Below are 18,295 nucleotides of genomic sequence, written 5' to 3'. Positions count from 1 at the left end.
ATGGCTCTCGTATGAAAAGTTTTGGTGCCCCTGTGGCTATGAAGGGCGTGATTTATTTGGCAGAAAGTTCACTGTGCATTCAGTTATGACCAGCCAGGCGGTAGCATTCAGATCGCAATGGGGTATTGCCCACACAAACCCGTTTTGAGATACAGCCATTGTTCAGATCAAGATGGGTGATGACACATCAGTACCAAGGGCAGAATTTGGATTGAGATGGGGCACAGCATGTTGGAGAGCTGTAGCAATGCCCAGGGAGAGCAGGGGATGTTCCATACCTGCCACCATTTGAATGGTGTAATCAGGGACATGGGGGGGGGAGGGGGGAGAAAGGCAGTGCACCCCTTTGTACACTACTCCACTGAAATGTGTTGAGCTGGAGAGCACTGAGAATAACATAATAGAAACAGAAAATTCCTGCCTTAGCACAGTTTGCATGGGTGCTACACAGAAGATTTCTAGGTTCTCAATGCATACCCAGATCCAGGCTCCACCTTTGCCAACCCCATATGTGGGCCTCCCTCAAAGCAGCCCCAGAGGGAATCATAGAAGATTAAGGTTGGAAGAGGCCTCAGGAGGTCATCTAGTCCACCCCCCTGCTCAAAGCAGGGCCAACCCCAACTACATCAGAGCTTCCCTCTGGGGTGGTGGGAAGTGAGGGGAGATTCCTCAGGGGCTAGAAGACTCCCCAGGCAGTCCTGGAGGGAAGGGGAGTAGATCCCCCATGACAGCCCCGGAGGGGAACAGTGGATCCCCGTTCCAGCCGGGGGTGGGGCAGTGGATCCCCCATTGCAGCCCCGGAGTGGGCACTGGATCCCTCATGCCAGCCCCGGGTCACCCTGCCCCAGGAGGGGGGCAGTGGATCCCACATGCCCGTCCGGGCTGGGTCTCCGGAGGAGGTGGGGGAGGGGTTGCCTTGCCCGTGCGGGGAAAGGGGGCGGCCTCCGCGGGCGGCGGTTCGATTGCTCGGCGCTCCCCGGGCCCGGCCTGGCGGGTGGATGGTATCTGGCTCGGCGCGCGGCCTGGCGGGGTCGGAAGCAGCCGCTGGCCTGTCCCTGTGCCCGCGGGGAGTGTCGGCGTCTGGGCTGCGGCGGGGCTCAGTCCGTCCGGGGCCGCGATGGTTTAAAGGCCCCGGGCCAGCCACGCATCCGGCAGCAGCCATGAACCTGCTGCCGGCCAACCCGCACGGCAACGGGCTGCTGTACGCCGGCTTCAACCAGGACCACGGTGAGGGGCCGAGGGAGCGGGGAGCTGCGGCCGAGCCAGGGGAATCGGGTGTGGGGGCATCTTAGGAGTAGGTTGGGTTCCTGTGGGGTTTGTCGGGGAGCGGCGGGGGAGGGAGGGGAGGTGTCTGGGAGCGGCGGGTGCGGCGAGGGGTGTGTGTGACGGGGCTGTGGGTGCGGGGAACGCGGGGTGTCTGGGAGCGGCGGGTGCGGCGAGGGGGGGTGGCGGGGCTGCGGGTGCGGGGAACGCGGGGTGTCTGGGAGCGGCGGGTGCAGCGAGGGGGGGTGGCGGGGCTGCGGGTGCGGGGAACGGGGGGTGTCTGGGAGTGAGGGGGTGGCGGGGCCCCGGGTGCGGGTGTGTGTGTGTGTGTGTGGGGCGGGGGGGGCGGGGCCGCGGGTGCCTGGGGCTAGAAGTGGAGGGGTTGTGTGGGGTCGGGGGAGGAGTCGGCTGGGAGGGCAGTGGGGGAGAGTGTTGCAATGGAGAAATATTTCTTCCTTTTGTCCTCAATCCTTCCCTTTATTCTCCCTTCTTCCCCTCTTCTCTCCCCCCTAGGGTGACCAGACAGCAAATGTGAAAAATCAGGACGGGGATGGGGGTAATAGGAGCCTATATAAGAAAAATACCCAAAAATTGGGACTGTCCCTATAAAATCGGGACATCTGGTCACCCTACTCCTCCCCCCCCAAAAAACCCAAAAGTTTTGGGACAACACAAACTAGCCCTCCCCGGCTGCGGAGGGAGTGGGGTTCACCATGAAGCAAAGGGGAGTATGACCTGTTGTTGTTTGGAGTGGGGCTGAAATGCCACTCCAGGGCAGCTTGTGTGTGGAAGCATGTCCTCCTCGCCTTCCTGGTGACACCACACTGTGCTGTTTACCTGCAGCCCTAGGCACTGTCTTGACCTCTCACTTCAAAAGTGTTTTTTTTTTTTTTTTCTCCTGCTGATGATAGCTCATCTCAATTGATTGGCCTCTTACAGTTGGTATGGCTACTTCCACCTTTTCATGCTCTCTGTATGTGTATATACATCTCCTCAATATATGTTCCATTCTATGTATCCGAAGAAGTGGGCTGTAGCCCACGAAAGTTTATGCTCAAATAAATGTTAGTCTCTAAGGTGCCACAAATACTCCTGTTCTTTTGACTAAATTCAGGGGCTGTGTGGCTTTACTCTAGGGCACCACAACTGTAAATCTTAAAATCCTAAAGCAGGTTTGGGAAGTGGTTTGTGTTTTGGAGTGTGACAGTGGTTAACCGTTTTAGCTTAAGTGCTGTTGGGAAAATTAAATGTTAGAATTAGGACCACTTCATAGTGCCCTTGAATAATTGCTTCTGCAATAATCCTATTTAGAGATGCTTTCTGGCTTTTTGTATACTAGGAAAAATCTGGCATGTAATTCTATACATACTAAGAACAGTGAAAGCTATCACATCGACAAAGTGCCAGTGTTTTTGCTACCATCTTGTGTACACTACCTTTTCCACTGGTGGTGGGGCATTATTTATCTGGATTTTACCAGTGTAGATGCAGCTATTGTGTCCCTTAAAGTAGAGGGATATTTCTATATGGTATTTGCAGTGCCATGCCCTCATTTGTTTGTGTTTCTCTCAGCCACCAAGTCTGAGAAGAATACTTTGGAGCCAAAGTCTGTGACCAGAATTTTCAAAAGTGGTTAGTGATTGGTGTGTGTGTGTTTTTTTTTTTTTTTTTTTTGGGGGGGGGGTATCCCTGCTTTTCAGTTGGCAGGTCCTTTGGCACTTTCTGAAAATCAGGTTCCCTTTTAAATTTAGGCACCTAAAATCACTAGTCACTGCAGTGAAAGATATTTAAGTTGTAACACAACTTCTTATGTGTCATTAGAAAAGAAATAATCGCCTAGTAGTTTTATTCTTAATGATGCCAATTGGGACAGAGAATGTTGTATATGCTGATGCAACTTTGCCCCCACCCCTTGAATTTGTCTGAAATGACATCCCTGGTGCTGAGCATTATTTAATTATGGTAGCACCCCAAAATGTATGAAGGAGTTGTACAGACTCTTAGGAAGATAGTCTCTGAGCTGAGGAGCTTCCCTTAACTGCATTGTTAGGCACCTATTCTAAATAAACTGGTAAGTTAAACAGTCGCCTAGTTATATAGGCAAAGAAAGTGAGGGAAGTTCTGTTTGCAAGCTATTGTAACTCTTTCCAGTTATAAGTGGTATATTTGTACATTTAAAAAATAGCTTAACCATTATGATACCTGATAGCATTTAGGATGCAGAAGTGCTTATCTGAGGGCTTCTCTACACTGGCAATTTACAATGCTGCAACTTTCTCGCTCCGGTGTGGAAAAACACCTGCCTGAGCTCAGCAAGTTTCAGCGCCCCTCCTGGCGGTGTGTTTTTAAAACAAACAGACAAAACAACAACAAAAAGAGTGCTGGAAAAAAACTCTCCGAGCACTCTGTCACAACCACACAAGCCATGTTAAAGCACTGCCGCGTAGACTAGCATTGCGAATGTAGACTAGCCCTTCTTAGTGGTTGGTTTTTTGTTGTTGTTTTTTTTTCCTGGTCATTTTGAATGTAATTCTAAAAACAGTAGCTAGGAAGAAAACCTCACTACTTCTTCCGTTTTCCTACTAACCAAAAATAGAAATCTGAGTCACTGGAGTGCTGAAACTTAGTGTGGGTGCCTGCATATAATTTTTCAATAACCTAATTTCTCATAACTCAATAGTCAATCCTGTACTCACAGGAATGATCTAATAGGGCTGGAAAAGACTTTATTCTGTGACTAGCATGTTTCATCTGCAGTATCAGAAATCCATATTTTCCTCTTATTCTTTGAGCAATATTACTACTATTTTTGTTAGGTATATCTCCATATATATTTATATATCTCCTAGAACTGGAAGGAACCCCCAAAGGTCATCAAGTCCAGCCCCGTGCCTTCACTAGCAGGACCAAGTACTGATTTTTCCCCAAGATCTTTAAGTGGCCCCCTCAAGGATTGAACTCACAACCCTGGGTTTAGCAGGCCAATGCTCAAACCACTGAGCTATCCCTTTGCATTGAAGTTTAATAGTCTTTTCTGTAAGACAAAGTGCTGTCAAGTACTTAAAAACTTTGACAAAAAATGTTGTGATTAATTTAAAGTTTGATATAATCTTAATTCTAGTCACTTCTATAGTGTTTTCTGTCCAAGGATCTCAAAGCACTTCACAAATTAATGAACAAATAAAAGAAACCTTATAATCTTGTCTCCTAAGGAAGGAGTGGTTTCACATACTGAGGGATTCCTCTCCTTTCATACCCCCTTGGTGTCATACTGCATATGACAGAGTTGATAATAGAATCTAAAAATTGTCTGTCGGTCCTGTGTTCAAGCTATTAGGCTGTTCTCCCTTTCTCGAGCCTGCCTAACAGAGCAAAACAAAATGGTTAGACCTCATGATGCAGAATTGACTTTGCAGCTGACAGGTTTTAGACAAAGCGTGCAGTCTTAAGTAATGTGCATAGATCAGAGGATGCTGTTGGACATCAATATAACAACACATCTATGTGTCCTCCATCCTAAAGTAAAAGATTTCCTCTATGCAAAATGGCGCTTCCTAAGGCAAGCATTTCAGCCCCTTCCAAGCCCTCCCTTTTTACTTTGGCACCACTGAGTCAATATGGGCAGACTGTACTCATTCCACCAGTAATAGTCAAATTCAAGTTATAGTTGCAGATTAAACAATGTACTACTTTTTTCTTTAAATAAGAAAAAGGATAAAAGTAAAGAAAACAATACTTATGCTTCTAGGTGCCTTTGAAAATTTTATACAGCATTTAAGTCCGTTTGATTTTCTTCAATGAAACTTAGGCTTCCGTATGCCTAAGCCACTGTTGAAAATGGGATTTGGGCTCCTAAGTCACTTGGCATTGTCACAGGCATAAGAGCTACTGTAGGTTATGGAAACACAAGTTACAGAGTTGAAAGTGTAGTAATGATACCTCCTGTCCGAGTCAACATCTGCATCTTTTGCTTGGTCCATTCTTTCACCTGAAAGGTTCAGAGCAGCTTGTCATGTGAAGCAGAGATTGTCACCATGCTTCCGTGGGTCACAAATGAGAATACCAAATTCAGGACAAGCTGCTGGGAAAAAGGGCGGACACACACCAAAACCGGTGTTGTTTCTCCATGCGATATACCAATCCAGCAACAAAAGTAAACTTCTGTCTCACCACACCGGCTAACAAGAAGTCAGAAATGCAGCCTCCTTGGGTATTACTGTCCTGGATTCAACACCCAGACACTAGACTTAATGATGAGTGGTTATTTAAAACCAATTTCATCAAACAAAAGGGTTCTTTTGATCCCAAAGCACCAGACACATACCCCAGTCAGTATATAACTCAGATCTTACCCAATAATCACGCTGTTGCCAATCCTTTAGTATCTAATATCTAAAGGTTTATTTATAAAAAGAAAGAAAGGTGAGGGTTAAAAGAATCAAATAAATACAATAATTGCAAAGTTCTTGGATCAGGCTTGTAGCAGTGATGAATAAACTGCTGGCTTGTTAAACTTCTCTCCTCCTCAAACCTCTGGACTATGAACTTAGAATCCTCTTGTCTTGCATAGTTTTCACTGTCAAGAAAAAAACAAAACCCTTAAATATGGAAGCTCATTCTTGTTTCCTTCCCTCTCCCACTCCAGCAACTGCTGTGGTGGTCTCTGAAAATATTCCTACACTGCAGCTTGGAGCATGCCTCCTAGCCCAGGTAGGCAGACTTACACTAGCTTTGCTTGAGCTAGTGCACTGTAAATAGCAGTGTGGACATTGTGATATGGGCATAGGCTTGGCCTTGGGTGGCTAGTCTGAGCCAATCTGACCTTTTGGGTCTAAGCTCAGGTGGCTAGCTTGACCTGCTGCCCATGCTGTAATGTCCACACTGCTATTTTTAGTGAGCTAGCTAGTGGGAGTCTGTCTACCTGGGCCGGGAAGCACACTCCCAGCTGCAGTGTAGACATACCCTAAATATATTGTGTTCAGTTAAGTTTCCTGGGAATGTCTGAGCTTTCCTTCTAGTTCCCTTACCCTGGGGAGTCTGCCTTTGTAGAAAACATGCAGTGGCATTATAGCAAATTTTAATGTCTGCTAACATAGTCTATTCGGGTTTGTCATACAATGCTGGTACTTCAACTTCACTAATATAAAGCAACATTTAAAAGCCTTTTTTAGTATCTAACAATTTTTTTTAAAAGCATTACTTTACGACCACAGTACACTGGAAATATATCCATCATTCTACAGTGAGCCTCTCATAAAAAGGAAATTTAATTTGCAAAAATAGTCTCCAAGAAATATCAGCTCTCATCCAGAACTATAGCATCACCATTCCATGCTTGCCATTACCTTGGAAAGAGAATTTCTCCCTTGTGGGGGAAAAAGCTACAGAGCCTTAGAGCCAGTTGTAAGGTTTGTCAGATAACTTATCAATGTATTAACTCCATAGTTGCAGCTCATGGAACTAGCCCTTTGCTTTGTCAGCTTGATGTATGTTGCAAATCAATGACACCTGGCAAAATGAAGCTGTGGATCTAGCTTGACTAGAAGCCTCTCAGTTCAACACATTAAAGCTTCTTTAATATTATAGTTAGTAAAAAGACTTTTTTGATTGGTAAATATTAGCCATTTGCCCTTTTCCATGTGTATACACTCTCACACATATGGAACTTTTTTAGAAACTGAGCGAAGCAGAAATATCAAAGCTTAGCTTGAAGTTGTGCTCTACAAACTAGTACATCAGTGCCTGTGAAGAAAATCATTGGCCTTTCTCGTCTCGTCTGACGATTTTTGTAGTACTGAAAGCAGATGCAGAGGTAGCTGCTTATGTTGCCCTGGGTGTCTGCTGGCAATGAGAGCTTGCGAAATAAAAGCCTGATACTACACCTATTGAAAATCTGTGGCACCTGCTGACATCAATGTGAGGAGTAGTGCACCTGTTGTAATTGTTGCTTTCCATGAGCTCAGTCAGCAGGAATCCTAAGGACACTCCCAAACTTGCATCCTGTGCATGGTATAATGGCTCCCCTCCAACTAATCAAGCTGGTGGATGATCATATTTGAAAAGAAACTGTCTCTTAAAGTAAGATGGCAATAAAACTGAGGAAAAGAGAATGAATACCCTAAAAAATCCAGTGATTTAACAATTCAAAGTTCTCAGCACAAACTTCTAATGTCATTTTCGTCCATCTCCTTTCCCTCACGCTTTCTTGTTGGCCTAGACCAGGGTTCGGCAACCTTTCAGAAGTGGGGTGCCAAGTCTTCATTTATTCACTCTAATGTAAGGATTCACGTGCCAGTTTTTAGAAGGTCTTTCTATAAATCTATAATATATAACTAAACTATTGTTGTATGTAAAGTAAATAAGGCTTTTAAAATGTTTAAGAAGCTTAATTTAAAATTAAATTAAAATGCAGAGCCCCCTGGATCAGTGGACAGGACCCAGGCAGTGAGTGCCACTGAAAATCAGCTCGCGTGCCATAGGTTGCCTACCGCTGGCCTAGACTGAAACAGCTTAATAGGCTATTGGGTTAATTTAAAATTCTGGCAGTATTTCAGCCCTCTGAGAGAGGGATAGGGATTTCTCCATATACCCAAGTACTATCTTGACTGCTGACCTGGAAGGTCCATGCATACAAATACAGGATGCTGTCAGTCCTCAACAAATTATTTTTCCTGAAATTTATAACTTGCTGATGCAAGCTAGTTAAAATGCCATATCAGCCATACCTATCTTAAAATTATCTGTAAAAATAATTCTAGTGTATAGTTGATGATCCATCGTCAAAAGATTCTGAATATCCTTGGTGGCATGCAGATGCTTCACCGCATATATTTATGCGGCATAATGATCCCAGGGACTGGCTTGCTGCCTTCCTAAACTGTGTCAGGGAGATCTCAGGGTCTAGTGACAGTCCATGGGGCAGTCATTAATGAACACTGATCTAGAGTACCAGATATAATCATTTTGGGAATATGTTGCTTCATTAATTGTAGGTATCCATAATAAACATTATAGACAAAGTACAGATACCATAAGATGTCTGCTTGGTATAAAGGGTTTACAAAAGTGAGAAAAATATGCAGTCTGAACCTTCTTTCCAAGCTCTCTCTGCCAGAACAACTAAGCTATTTTGACATACAGGAACAATTGGACATAGGGATCTGAGCAAATAATTTGGCAAGATGAAGGAAAGTGTGAAGTAAGGTTTTCATTAATAATTTTGTGGATATTAATTTGTGGTTTATAACTCAGAGCCTGACAAGACCCTTGTTTGTATTATTTTGGAGTAGGTGTTTGTGACATTACGTGGGGTTCAATCTGTTGAACAGCAGTTTCCCCTCAATTCTCCAACCTGGCATGCCTTTTACATTGCTACCTGGTCTGCTCACACACAGACTCCAGCATGTAAATTACTCCCAGCTATACTGTGTGAGTGCTATGGCCAGATACTCTTGAATTATGCTGCAGAGCAACATCAGCAAATTCCCAGTCCCAGACTTTCCCTCAGAAATGCACATCTTGTAGTGTCCAGCCCTGTCCTGGGCAGCACAAGCTCATATAAATCTGTCATTTTATTAATAGAAATTACAGGATTCGTGTATATCATTCAAATGGAGTTTCCCAAACACTTCAATCCAAGCACACTGGTTTAGATAAAATCTCTGTAGTTAATAAATTTGTTTTAAGTGATTAAAATAACAAGGTATAAAAGTCATCATTGGTTACAAGGAAATAAAAGATAAAATGCATGCAACAAGCTTAGTGAATCCAAAACAAAAGTCTCTCACCACATAATTCAGCAGTTTTACCGTCTGAATTCCTTTCAGACAGGATTCTTCCTCAGTCCTAGGCTTTTTCTTTGTTCCTCAGGTGTTGTGGCTGCTGTGGGTAGAGAGAGAGGGAGGAATATTTTGGGGCATCTATTCCCCTTCTTGTGCCTTTTCCTCTTCTTTGAGAATTTTCTCCTGCTGGGTTTCAGGAGACATAGTCTGTGGGGATGGGAACCTCCAACTGTTCCTTTGCCAAGAGGTAAATTTCTCACTCATACCCTTTATTCTTGCCAAAGAATGGCCACTTAACCAGGTGATGGTCCATTTGATTTCATTGACACCAGTTTGCCTTTTGTCTCTGAGGAACTGGTTTGTGGCTCCTTCCCCAGATTTGGAATATATCTTAACCTGTAGCGTAGACAAGCCCTATCTCCGCACAATTTATGTTGTTCCGGGGTGTGAATAAGCCACCCCCTGAGTGACATAAGTTACTGACCTAAGTGCTGGTGTGGACAGTGCTTGTCAGTGGGAGAGCTTCTGCCAATGTAGCTACCACCTGTCGCGGAGGTGGTTTTATTATGCCAACAGGAGAGAGCTCTCATTTTGGCATAGAGTGTCATCACCAGACGCATTACAGTAGCAGAGCTGAACTGTAGCACTTCTAGTGTAGACTAGCCCTTACTAACATCATACAGTAGAATCTTATAACTTTACATACAATGTTGCCACATACATTACCAGGGCAATAAACATCAGCAAATCATGTTCCTTATGGATAGACACTTAATACACAAGTTTTCAACTTTTGTATAAAAGGTTGTTTAAAAAAATTTCAGAAGAATAAAATCAAACTTGTTCCAATTACTTTGTGACCTTGTATCTCAAAGTTCTCTATGAATTTTGGTATGCCACTTGTAAATTATTGTTTGCTGTGTTGTAGTTGGATTGAGCCCAGGATACAAGAGACCAGGTGGATGAAGTAATATCTTTTATTGAACCAGCTTCTCTTGGTGAAAGACCAGCTTTTGTGCTACCCAGAGCTCTTCTCACCCACCTTATCTCACTTTTAAATTGTGTATTTGTTTTATCAAGTTAATTTTTTTCTGTAACAATCTCTGCATGCACAATAATTACCACTTCTGAATGCTTGTTAATGGCTTCTATGTGTTCTGCCTTAGTCCAATACTGGCAGGTAGTATGACTCACTACTTACTTGTGATAAGTGGAACCATTAGTATTTACTAACTTAAATCGAATAAAACAGCAGAAGAACTCACTGGGAGTATGAAGGAATTAATTAAAAAGGCATTTTTCTCCCCCACCCCCCAATCTGCATAACTCAATTCTGGACTTGAGCTTAAAAAAAAGTCAGATCTGTAAAATCTCTGTATATTATAAATTCTTTAGTTTATAAGGTCAGTTGCTTGAGTTCCTCTAGTTCCCCAATACGTCTGTTAGTCTATAAGATGCCACAAGACTCTTTGTCGCTTTTTACAGATCCAGACTACCACGGACCCCTCTGATACTAGTTCCCCACAGTTAATTGGAACTGATGGACTTCCAACTTTCACTATACTGAAAAGGACTTCAGAGCGTGGTAGCTAAAGAACTATTCTCACCTATTTCAGGAACGAACATGTTAGACAATGTAGTAAAGTTTTAATTAGGAATCTGGATATTTGAAATAGGACTCCTTTTTAGTACATGAAGTGAATATAGGGGTTTTCTGTGCTAGCTATTACTGGGGAGAGTAAGTTTCAGTAAGAATACACCAAAACTGTGATTTCCTTCTCCCACATTGACTCATGATCAAACTGCCTCCTATGTGATATAATATCTCCTTTCCTTCCATTGTTTCTTCACCACCTGTTTAAACAGAACACCAGGGACTTCAAACCTTGAAACAAAGTGAGGAAAAACCAACTTTGCACAGTTTCCACTTACGTTTTCTATTTTGAACTACTAAAGATATGCAACAGTCTTCTTGAAATAAATTTCATTTACGTGAAAGCTCTTGAATAGTGACCCCCAGCCCTCTGACTTACTCTGTTTTGCCTGTATTTCATAATTAATGCATATTTTTCATTTTATGTTTTAGGATGCTTTGCATGTGGAATGGAAAATGGATTCAGAGTTTATAATGCAGATCCTCTCAAAGAAAAAGAGAAACAAGGTGTGGGATGCTTTCTCATTTTTCTATGTTAGCTCTGTTTTGAAAGTCCAGCCTACTTGTCTTCTCCACAGGGCTCTTGCCTGGGTAACTTTTTTCCTGCATTGAGCCCTTGTCCAATGACTTTCCTTCCAGTCAAGAAGGGTTCCACTGGCTTCACAAGGAGTCTCATTCATGCCACTTCTAGATTGGCAGTTTAACTTCTGGTAATCCTCTATTGCATGAGCTAATAGACTCAGGTGTGTGATCTTGAAGTTAGCATCGGACTGAAACCTCTGTAGACTGGTCACTAGAGGGGAGTCAAGTATCAGGGTGTAGCCGTGTTAGTCTGTATCTACAAAAACAACAAGGAGTCTGGTGGCACCTTAAAGACTAACAGATTTATTTGGGCATAAGCTTTCGTGGGTGAAATCTGTTAGTCTTTAAGGTGCCACCAGACTCCTTGTTTTTGTAGAAGGGGGGGGTCAGCAACACATTGGAAGTATGAAAAAACTCAGGTAGCTCTCTAAGGTCACAGCCTAAACAACAGGTTGGGGTGTGTTTTATAAGGGAGAACTCCACATCAAGTGGCTAGAGGACTAGGTTGTAATCTGTATTGGGCTTTTTCAGCCGATCCTGTCATGTAAAAACTGCTTCGGTGGTTCTGTTAAAGCCTATATACAGTTTTTGCTCAAGAATAAAACTCGACAAACTTAGCGAAAACCATTCTTCTAACCAGTGGAGGGAGCCAGACTGCATCTGTTCTGAAAGAAATGGCAGTGTTTTCTGTACCTCAAATATAACCCCTTCTCTTCTCATACCCTCCTGTTTGACCACCAGTGAGGCCTCCAGGGTTTCCTAACAGCCTCACTGCTTTTCCAGTCATCTTTCTTAAGCATTCTCTTGTAACTTAAAGTAGCGTGGAGGTCTCTGGTTCCAGTCCACACATCCTTTAGTTGTCCTGAGAGGGATGTATCTCCTCCTAACTGCTAGTGACATCTATCTTAATCTCATCTGTGCTGAGTATACTCCTACCATTCCTATTTTGCTTCCCATCCCTCAGGCTCTATGTTCTTTAATCTGTCCCGTCCCTAGCCTTTCTGATCCCACTCCTCTTTCTATTCCTTCTGGAATTCCAAGTCTGCCTTCAGAAAGCTCACTGTCATTCATGACTTTCTATCTTCTTAAACTCCATTTCCTCTCTTTCTCTGAAACCTGGGTGTCTGCTTCTCATTCGTCTTTTGTCTGAGACTTCCAAAGGAGAGGTCTCTCTTCTAAACCTCCTGTCATGAAGGCCTTGTTGGTGGTGCATGCTCCTCCATATCTGTCTGTAAACTTGAATTGTATATAATCCAACACTGTTTTCACACTGCCCTCAAGCATAATGGCTGTCATTCCTTTACATTAAACACAGACAGCACCATCACTCTGGTTTCCTGGTATCTGAGTCAGAGAGACACTTGGTTAAAAAGCAGCTAGTTGAAGCTTAATCTGTGCAAGACAGAAGTGATGCTGGTAACAGGGCCAGCTCCAGGCATCAGCGGAGGAAGCACGTGCCAAGGGGCGGCATTCCGTCCATTCTTGGGGTGGCAGCTGGTAATTCCTCCCCAGTACAGATTGTCTAACAGTCTAAAACCGTAATGTTAGGGCACTTGTCCACTGATCATCAGTGTGATGCTGGACTAAAGTGTCCTTCTGGACTCCTACTCTTGGATACCCAAATGGCGCTTTTAGCTTAAAGTTCCTTCCCATTGGACCAAAGCATTCATTATTTCCTAGTCCAGATGGTTCACTGCTACTTGGGGATGGAAGTGAATGCCATGAAGAAGCTCCAGATGGATGTGCATGTGTTGGTTCATCTTCAGAGCAAAATAGATTGAGCACATTCCCCCTCAACCCCATTGTTCTGCATGCTGTACTGGCTACCTGTCCAATACCAGGTCAACATGCTGATCTACTGTGCCCTGTCCAAGAGAACTTTCCTACGTATGCCAAGTAACGTTTTGCAGCTCACTAGAATTGAGGCGCTTATAGCACTGTTAAGTACAAAGCCCTGGTTAGTATTAACTGCAGAGACTGGAGCCAATAAAACTAATAGTTTTGAAAATGAGACTCGTGGGGGGACGGGATTGAATTTGAGTGGCTGCCCTACAGCTATGGAACTTTCTTCCACCAGATATTGGTGACCATATAGCTCACTGTGCAGAGTGAGATTTAAGAACCGCTCAATTTTGCCCCTGAAGACTGTATGGAAGGATGATAGAATTTTGAGAACCAAAAAGTGAAACTGGCTAGAATAAAGTTTTACTTTTGTTTAGTTTAATTGCATAAACTGAGAAGAAATCAAAAAAGTAAATGGCATAAAATAGTAACAAGTGCCTCTGCCCTTTTCTCTTACATCTCTCCCATCACATCTGATGTTAGCTTTGATGCCTCCTCATCTCCTCTGCTTTTTTCAATACTGCCCATAAACATGGCATGCCTACCTAATCTATATTTACTAAGCCACTTTTTCTCACTCAAAATCCTTCCTAAAAAGCCTCTTCTTTCTTCTTGTCTGCAAGAAGTGTTAACATACCGTAAAAGAGAAATTAATTTTAATGGGATCATCGATATATACGTACCATAAATGAGTAACTTCTTGTTTTCCATTTTAAAAAGTATACTTCAGTATTTGGTTGGGGGAGGGACATCATACTTTTTTTTGCAATCATAAACAATTTTGAATATCTAAGTGTCCTGTGTGGTGGTCTCTGCTGAAAAAGCTGTTAATTGTAGCTAAGAATAATCACTCTTCTTTTGATTCTCTTAGTATCCACATGGCAGGGGCGGCTCCAGGCACCAGCACACCAAGTGCATGCCTGGGGCAGCAAGCCGTGGGGGAGGCCTGCTGGTCGCTGTGAGGGTGGCAGTCAGGCTGCCTTCGGCGGCATTCCTGCAGGAGGTCCGCTGGTCCTGCAGCAATTCGGTGGCGGGTATGCCGAAGTGCGGGACCGGTGGACCTCCCGCAGGCATGCTGCCAAAGGCAGCCCGACTGCCGTGCTTGGGGCAGCAAAATACATAGAGCTGCCCCTGCAGATGGGGACAGGAGGAGATCTCCACAGAGTATCTTTCTCAGTTATCTACCTTATGGAGTAGCCTTAGTCATATAATGAAGCATTTTCTTGTGGCAATGCAGTAAAAGGCCTGTTAACATGGGCTTGACCTCAACGGTATTTTGCACTTTTATAGTAAATTCTAAAATGTCACACTTTCTGTAAAGAAGAAAATGTTCCAATGCTATCTTAGACCAATTCTGCTGTGAAATTAAGTGCTGAGTATATTTACAAATTTCATTTTTTTGTTTTACAGAATTTCTAGAAGGAGGCGTTGGCCATGTTGAAATGTTGTTTCGGTGCAACTATTTAGCATTAGTTGGTGGAGGGAAAAAGCCAAAATATCCACCTAACAAAGGTACAGTGTTGAGCACTAAGGAACATATTTCATAAATGTTTCTGGCATCTTTGTGTCCAACAAGAAACCTCAAACTAAATTTTTTTTTATAGAATCCAGAAAGTCTGTGTGTAGCCTTTGAGTTACAACCTGCCTAAAATTGTTTTAGTATTTTAAGTTCAATGAATGATGTGTATCTTCCTCTTAAGCCAATGGGAATTGTGCCTGCTCGTGAATTTGACCCCAGACTCTACTTCTGTCATGCTTACTTTGGAACATCTGTGGCTCTCTCTAAATCATTTTACTTGGTGAATGGCTTGCTCACCATTTTCTAAGATGTTGAAAATAAACACTAAAGAAACCTACTCTGGAATGCTTGCATTTGTGATGGTGAAATTTCACCATCACTCAGACCTGCATGCCAATAAAAATCAATCATGCAAAAATAGAAAGGAACCCTGACAGAGCTGCAAGCCTGGCCAATGATTTTGTATATTGGCTAAAACTTTCTAATATGTTTTAACAATTTAAAAACCTCTGTCTGAGAGGGCTGGGCTGGGGGAAATCTTCACAGATTTCTTGCAGTAATGGTATTACAATTCATTTTCAATCTTGACAATATTGGAAACTTTCCCGGAAGCCATAGTTATATTCATTATTGTGCCTGCCATGTTTAGAGAACTTGACGAAAACTAACAAAATATTAATTAAGCTCCTCCTCTGTGACCAAGTCTTTCTGAACTGGAGGACTTGGTGGTCTGAGATGCACAAAGACTGAAAAATTGGCACTTAGTTTTGGAGGTTTTTCAATTGTTTGCTAAGCCCTTGTTATCAAGTCAGTAAAGCTGGCCTGCTCTCAGTGCTAAATTATAAGGTGCTGGCCATTTTAGTGTGTGTGTGTGTGTGTTGTGTTTTTTTGTTTTGTTTTTATTTTTATTTTTGACACTGTCAGGTTACAATGAATGCTCATAATGTGGTAGCAGTGAAGTGGCCTGTATTTCATCATAATTGCTGCAACTTCAGCTATTTGCATTCATATGTCTTTAAATCTGATAAAAACCATCAACACTGATGTACCTACTCAAACCAGTTGACTTGAAAGTGAAAGACTCTCTTCAATTAAGGCATCCAGTCCCCACATCTTAGTGTGAAAGAAAAATGTAGAATCAAATGAAATAAAAATCTTAAATGAATCCACATGTTCCATACTATCCATAGAGATTCTAATTCCATGCTCTAATAAGAATATACCAGTAGGGATCTATTATCGACCACCTGACCAGGACAGTGATAGTGACTATGAAATGCTAAGGGAGATTAGAGAGGCTATCAAAATAAAGAACTCAATAATAGTCAGGTATTTCAATTATTCCCATATTGAATGGGTACATGTCACCTCGGGATGAAATGCAGAGACAAAATTTCTTGATACTTTAAATGACTGCTTCTTGGAGCAGCTGGTACAGGAACCCACAAGGGGAGAGGCAATTCTCGATTTAGTCCTGAGTGGAGCGCAGGATCTGGTCCAAGAGGTAACTATAACAGGACCACTTGGAAATAGTGACCATAATATAATATTTAACATTCCTGTGGTGGGAAGAACACCTCAGCAGCCGAACACTGTGGCATTTAATTTCAGAAAGGGGAACTATGCAAAAATGAGGGGGTTAGTTAAACAGAAATTAAAAGGTATAGTGACTAGAGTGAAATCTCTGCAAGCTGCATGGACACTTTTCAAAGACACCATAATAGAGGTCCAACTTAAATGTATACTCCAAATTAAAAAACACAGTAAAAGAACTAAAAAGAGCTACCAGGGCTTAACAACCATGTAAAAGAAGCAGTGAGAGATAAAAAGGCATCTTTTTAAAAAGTGGAAGTCAAATCCTAGTGAGGTAAATATAAAGGCGCATAAACACTGCCAAATTAAGTGTAAAAATGTAATAAGAAAAGCCAAAAAGGAGTTTGAATAACCGCTAGCCAAAAACTCAAAAGGTAATACCAAAATGTTTAAGTACATCAGAAGCAGGAAGCCTGCTAAACAACCAGTGGGGCCCCTGGATGATCGAGATAAAAAAAGGAGCACTTAAAGACGATAAAGTCATTGAGGAGAAACTAAATGAATTCTTTGCTTCAGTCTTCATGGCTGAGGATGTTAGGAAGATTCCCAAATATGAGCTGTCCTAGTAGGTGACAAATCTGAGGACTTGTCACAGACTGAAGTGTCATTAGAGGGGGTTTTGGAATTAATTGATAAACTTAACAGTAACAAGTCACCGGGACCAGATGGCATTCACCCCAAGAGTTCTGAAAGAACTCAAATGTGAAATTGCAGAACTATTAACTGTGGTTTGTAACCTGTCCTTTAAATCAGCTTCTGTACCCAATGACTGGAAGATAGCCAATGTAACCCCAATATTTAAAAAGGGCATTAGAGACAATCCCGGCAATTACAGACTGGTAAGTCTAATGTCAGTATCGGGCAAATTAGTTGAAACAATAGTAAAGAATAAAATTGTAAGACACATAGAAGAACATAAATTGTTGGGCAAAAGTCAACATGGTTTCTGTAAAGGGAAATCATGTCTTACTAATCTATTAGAGTTCTTTGAAAGGGGTCAACAAACGTGGACAAGAGGGATCCAGTGGACATAGTGTACTTAGATTTTCATAAAGCCTTTGACAAGGTCCCTCGCCAAAGGTTCTTATGTAAATTAAGTTGTCATGGGATAAAAGGGAAGATCCTTTCATGGATTGAGAACTGGTTAAAAGACAGGGAACAAAGGGTAGGAATAAATGGTAAATTTTCAGAATGGAGAGGGGTAACTAGTGGTGTTCCCCAAGGATCAGTCCTAGGACCAATCCAATTCAACTTATTCATAAATGATCTGGAGAAAGGGGTAAACAGTGAGGTGGCAAAGTTTGCAGATGATATTAAACTGCTCAAGATAGTTAAGACCAAAGCAGACTGTGAAGAACTTCAAAAAGATTTCACAAAACTAAGTGATTGGGCAACAAAATGGCACATGAAATTTAATGTGGATAAATATAAAGTAATGCACATGGGGGGGGGGGGGACCCCCCAACTATACATACAATATAATGGGGGGCTAATTTAGTTACAACTAATCAGGAAAGAGATCTTGGAGTCATCGTGGATAGTTCTCTGAAGACGTCCATGCAGCGTGCAGTGGCAGTCAGAAAAGCAAACAGAATGTTAGGAATCATTAAAGGTTCAGAGAATAAGACTGAAAAATCTTATTGCCCTTATATAAATCCATGGTAAGCCCACATCTTGAATACTGCATACAGATGTGGTCTCCTCATCTCAAAAAAGATATACTGGCATTAGAAAAGGTTCAGAGAAGGGCAACTAAAATGATTAGAGGTTTGGAATGGGTCGCATATGAGGAGAGATTAAAGAGGCTAGGACTTTTCAGCTTGGAAAAGAGGAGACTAAGGGGGGATATGATAGAGGTATATAAAATCATGGGTGGTGTGGAGAAAGTGAATAAGGAAAAGTTATTTACTTGTTCCCATAATATAAGAACTAGGGGCCACCAAATGAAATTAATGGGCAGCAGGTTTAAAACAAATAAAAGGAAGTTCTTCACACAGTGCACAGTCAACCTGTGGAACTTCTTGCCTGAGGAAGGTGTGAAGGCTAGGACTATAATAGGGT

General features: G+C 42.5%; 1 protein-coding gene across 1 annotated transcript in view; it reads left to right on the top strand.

The window, feature by feature from the left end:
* WDR45B (WD repeat domain 45B) overlaps window positions 1–18,295 on the top strand; it is a 32,167-nt gene continuing 13,872 nt past the window's right edge. The window contains exons 1-4 of the mRNA XM_054047611.1: window positions 1–9; window positions 828–1,227; window positions 11,131–11,205; window positions 14,533–14,634. Of these exons, the coding sequence (XP_053903586.1) occupies window positions 1–9; window positions 828–1,227; window positions 11,131–11,205; window positions 14,533–14,634 (586 nt within the window). The remainder of the gene's footprint in view (window positions 10–827; window positions 1,228–11,130; window positions 11,206–14,532; window positions 14,635–18,295) is intronic.

This window comes from Malaclemys terrapin, chromosome 13 (assembly GCF_027887155.1).
Source record: "Malaclemys terrapin pileata isolate rMalTer1 chromosome 13, rMalTer1.hap1, whole genome shotgun sequence".
Taxonomy (NCBI): Eukaryota; Metazoa; Chordata; order Testudines; family Emydidae; genus Malaclemys; species Malaclemys terrapin.
The sequence above is the reverse complement of the archived record's forward strand: the minus strand, read 5'-3'. Positions and strand labels throughout refer to the sequence as shown.